Raw genomic sequence first — 4,168 nt, 5'->3', positions numbered from 1 at the left:
ATAAGTAAATGAGCAAAAAGCCAAAATATGAAGACAAATATCACAGTCTTGCTCCTCCTGCACCCCATCTCCACTGGAGTGAGCTATTATTAGCATCCTGATATATTTGTGATCAGCCTTTATTTTATTTTGACAAATAAGGCTAAGAATTCACTTTGCAGTCTACCCCAGCCCTTCCCTGGGCTCTGCTTCAGAAACAACCATAGCTTTGAGGCCACACTGTGTTCCCTGGTGTCTGTTTTCAAACTTGCCTGCACACAAGTCACCAAAACCAGTGTAGAGTGTTTTCGTGCCTTTCTTTGCAGAAATGACATCATAGGGCAAGAGTTTTGCAATGAGATCTTTTCACCCCATGTATCCCTGAGCTCTAATACGGCTAGTTCTAGCTTATGGTTTTTCACTGCTATGCAATATTCCACTGAATGAACTGACCAGCACCTGTTCATGTGATCTGTTGATGGACACTTAAGTTGCTTTGCTTTTCTGCTGTTGAATTCCGCAAGCCTTGATGGGAGTGTCCCTGGGGCCCCACCCGCGGAGCGGGCCCTGGATTCCAGTGGCCAAGGTTACTGTCTCTGTGTCGCCCCCAGGTGGTCAAGGTAGTGGGCAGCAACATCTCCCACAAGTTGCGCCTGTCGCGCGTGAAGCCCACGGACGAAGGCACCTACGAGTGCCGTGTCATCGACTTCAGCGACGGCAAGGCCCGGCCCCACAAGGTCAAGGCCTACCTGCGGGTGCAGCCGGGGGAGAACTCCGTCCTGCACCTGCCCGAGGCCCCACCTGCCGCGCCCGCCCCGCCGCCCCCCAAGCCCGGCAAGGAGCTGCGGAAGCGCTCGGTGGACGAGGAGGCCTGCAGCGTCTAGACTGATGCCCAGCTCGCCGCCGGCCTGCCCTGCGCCCCTCTGGCTGTATCGAGTGTGCGAGGAGCCGCTGGACCGCCGGGGACGGGGCTGCCCGGGTCCAGCTCCTCCCCCTCCCCGAGACGGCCCGTGGCCCCCTCCTCGGCCCTGCGCCCACCACCCCTCAGCTCAGCATGTAAGCCCCGCCCAACCCTCCCCCTTCAGACCCCCGCCACGACCTGGCTCGGAGAAGGTGGCCCGGGGCACCCAGGGGACAGCCGCCCCGGAACGCTGGGCTGGGGCACCAGGCCGGGACCGAGCCGCCCCCGTCTGTCACCAGCTTCGGTTGAGTCCAGTGTTTCGCTTTGCTTGCTTTCCTCCCATCCCGTCCCAAGCCGGGGGCCTCCCAGCCTTATTCTCCCTCCTTCCTCCCATCCCCTGCTTGGACCCCGGGGGCGTGGAACGGTGACCTCTCCCAAATGTGGACTTGAATCTTCTGAGCAGAACCAGGGCCTCTGGTGAAAGAGTGAGGCACAGAGCCCCCCAGGAGAGCCGTGACCCCTTGGCCAAGTGGCTCACAGGGGCCCTGGGAGGACAGGGAGACTGCTCCCACCGCCTCCAGTCATGTTCAGTCTCCTCCCACTAAGAACCAGCCCCTTGTCCCACCCACCAGGGAGGCGGGGGACCCTGGATCTGCCCCTTCACATGGCAAGTCAGAAGGAGGGCCTTTCCCTTCTGACCCCTTGGCCCCAGGCAGAGTCTTGCACCAGCGGGACCCTTTGGAGGGTCTTCGAGGCTCTGCAGGAGCCCCCTCTGCCAGCTCCTACCATCCCAGCCCCCTCCCAGGACCCATGCCGAACCCCCCCTCAAGGGCCTGGCGCTGTTGGGAGCCAAGGGCCCCCCCATACCAAATCCTTTCACAATTCCTGAGCAGGGGGGCACCCACCCCCTTGGTGATTTGTAAATATTTCTACTGAGCCCCACACCCCCTCAGAACTGGCTGGAACCTCTGGCCACCCCTCAGCGATGGAGGCGGGGGATGTGGGAGAGGCCTAGGCTTTGCCTGGGGGGGTGTGGGTTACCCTGTACACATGATCCAGTCCGTGACTACCAGCCAACCTGAATAAAGCGATTTAAAAAAAAAAAAAAACCCTGGGCAGAGTCTTTCTGGGGCATTCACCTCTGGGAACAGTGCGGCCAGGGAGGGGGAGATGGGGCGGGGGGAGGCCAGCCCACACCGCGCCTCACTCAGTCCCTTCTCACGCCTGCTCTCGGCCCCCCAAGCACAGAACGAACTCCAGTGGGGGCTCAAGGAGAAAGAAAACCAGCCCTCGTCCAGCGCCAATCCAATTACCAGGCGCTCGAATGATTCTGATTTTGAGATCATTACCCATACAGAAGCGAACAAAAAACATGTTTATACTGTTTTGTGAATAAATAACTTATAAATGAAGTAAGGGTGAGTTACCAGCTCACCAGGCAACCCCAGAAAAGAACCCCCTGCCTTGCCCATGTGTCTTCCAGATTACCCCCTCTTCTCTCCCAGAGGGAACCACCACCCTAATTTTTAAGGTAATCCCATTCTCAGTGTTCTTTTTTTTTTTTTTTTACAGTGTTACTACCTATATGTATATCATCTTAAATAATATAGTTGAGTTTTGTCTACATTTTTAGAACTTTATACGCATGGAATTATACCCTATCTGTTCTTTCATACACTGCTATGTTTGTGAGATTCACCTAGATTATTTCATGTGTCTGTAATGTGTCCATTTTTATTACCGTTCGACTATCCTACAACTTATCAATTTATGCATCCATTAATACTGTTGACAAGAATCTGTGGTCCCATCTGGGTGCACTGTAATTAATGGCCCTGCATGTGAGCACGTGGACTGCTCAGTTGGGAGGTTTAGGCATCCCTTTAGGGGTCTCATTTTCTCCCCAGGTATCAACACCCCCATATTACAGTTGAGGAAATGGGCTCAGAGAGGCTAAGCTATTGAAATCTGTTTTGCCAAGCTTGACTGTTCCTTCCATCATGCCCTGGGCTCTGGACTCCCCTTTGCTCATCCCAGCCAAGAGTCCTGCCCACTTCGGTCCTGCTGAGAATCTGCCTGGGGGTGTATCAGTCAAGCCTTTGTAGCCAGCATGCCCAGATGGCACCCGCTTTGTGCCCCTACAGAAACCATTGGCATCACCCACACGGAGCTTGGGGCATCTGCCTGTCCCTGAGCTCCCCTGCCAGCCAGACTGAGTGAGCTTCCTCAAGGGCAGGGTCTGGGAGCTGCTGGAATGATGACTGACGTTGGCTGAGCACTAAGTGTGCCCCAGGCACTGTGCTGACCGCCACAGCAGCCCCAAAGGGAGGCACGTATCCTCAGTTTTGAGATGAGGAAGCTGAAGTTCAGAGAAGAGCAGGCTGGCGGATGGCTGGCTGGATGAGGATGTGTATCAATGAGGCTGTGAAGCCAGCAGGGCTCGGACTGGTTACAGGATCCCCGGTCTGGACGGTCTGTGACCGATGGTCCTTTCAGGCCAGCAGTCAATGAACATGGTCCCTTCTAGAAATCCCCAAGTGCAAGGCAGGCCTGAAAAGCCCAGGTCCCTCTGGGAAGGTCTGGGGGTACAGGCTCGTGCTAGCGTGGTAACAATTCTCATAGGCCCTGAGCACCTATACTGCGCCAGGAGAGGACTTTTCCACAGGAAATCCTGAGGCTTCACGGGACCTCCTTTTGCCTTCCCAAGAGCCTGTGTCTCATCTACAGCCCTCTCACTCTTTAGGGGAGTGCCCTCCTCCTGGGAGGCCGTTTTCTTGCTCCTCTGGGAATACAGCTCAGGGGAGAGAGAGTGCCTGGGATAGAATCCTGCTTCTGCCCATGACTGTTTCAGGACCCCGGGGAAGGTTCTTCACCTCTTTGAGTCTCAGTTTCCTTTTCTGTAAAATGGGAACACTTCCAGGGAAATGTATATGAAAATCATAATGAAGTACCACTTGATATATGCTAAGATGGCAAGGATCAAAAACACAGAGGACTTTCCTGGTGGTCTAGTGGTTAATAATTTGCTTTGCAATGCAAGGCACGCAAGCTTGATCCCTGATGGGGGAACTAAGATCCCACATGGTTCAGGGCGACTAAGCCTGAGCCACAACCAGAGAAGCCTGTGTGCTGCAGTTTGAGAAAGCCCACACGGTGCAACAAAGAGCCCGTACACCTCAAAAAAGATCAGCATAGCCACAAAAATTAATTAGCTAAAAATAAGAACACCTAATAAAAAAAGACAGAATAACAAACATTGGCAAAGATGTGGAGAAACTGGAACCCTCA

The 4,168-nt window shown here is 54.5% G+C and overlaps 1 protein-coding gene across 1 annotated transcript in view; it reads left to right on the top strand.

Moving 5' to 3' along the window:
• VSTM2L (V-set and transmembrane domain containing 2 like) overlaps nt 1-1,989 on the top strand; it is a 38,996-nt gene extending 37,007 nt beyond the window's left edge. Inside the window, exon 4 of the mRNA XM_010829175.1 lies at nt 591-1,989. Within this exon, the coding sequence (XP_010827477.1) occupies nt 591-863 (273 nt within the window). The 3' untranslated portion in view covers nt 864-1,989. The remainder of the gene's footprint in view (nt 1-590) is intronic.
• Nucleotides 1,990-4,168: the final 2,179 nt, after the last annotated feature.

This window comes from Bison bison, unplaced genomic scaffold (genome assembly GCF_000754665.1).
Source record: "Bison bison bison isolate TAMUID 2011002044 unplaced genomic scaffold, Bison_UMD1.0 scf7180017864500, whole genome shotgun sequence".
In the NCBI taxonomy this organism is placed as follows: domain Eukaryota; kingdom Metazoa; phylum Chordata; class Mammalia; order Artiodactyla; family Bovidae; genus Bison; species Bison bison.
The sequence above is the reverse complement of the archived record's forward strand: the minus strand, read 5'-3'. Positions and strand labels throughout refer to the sequence as shown.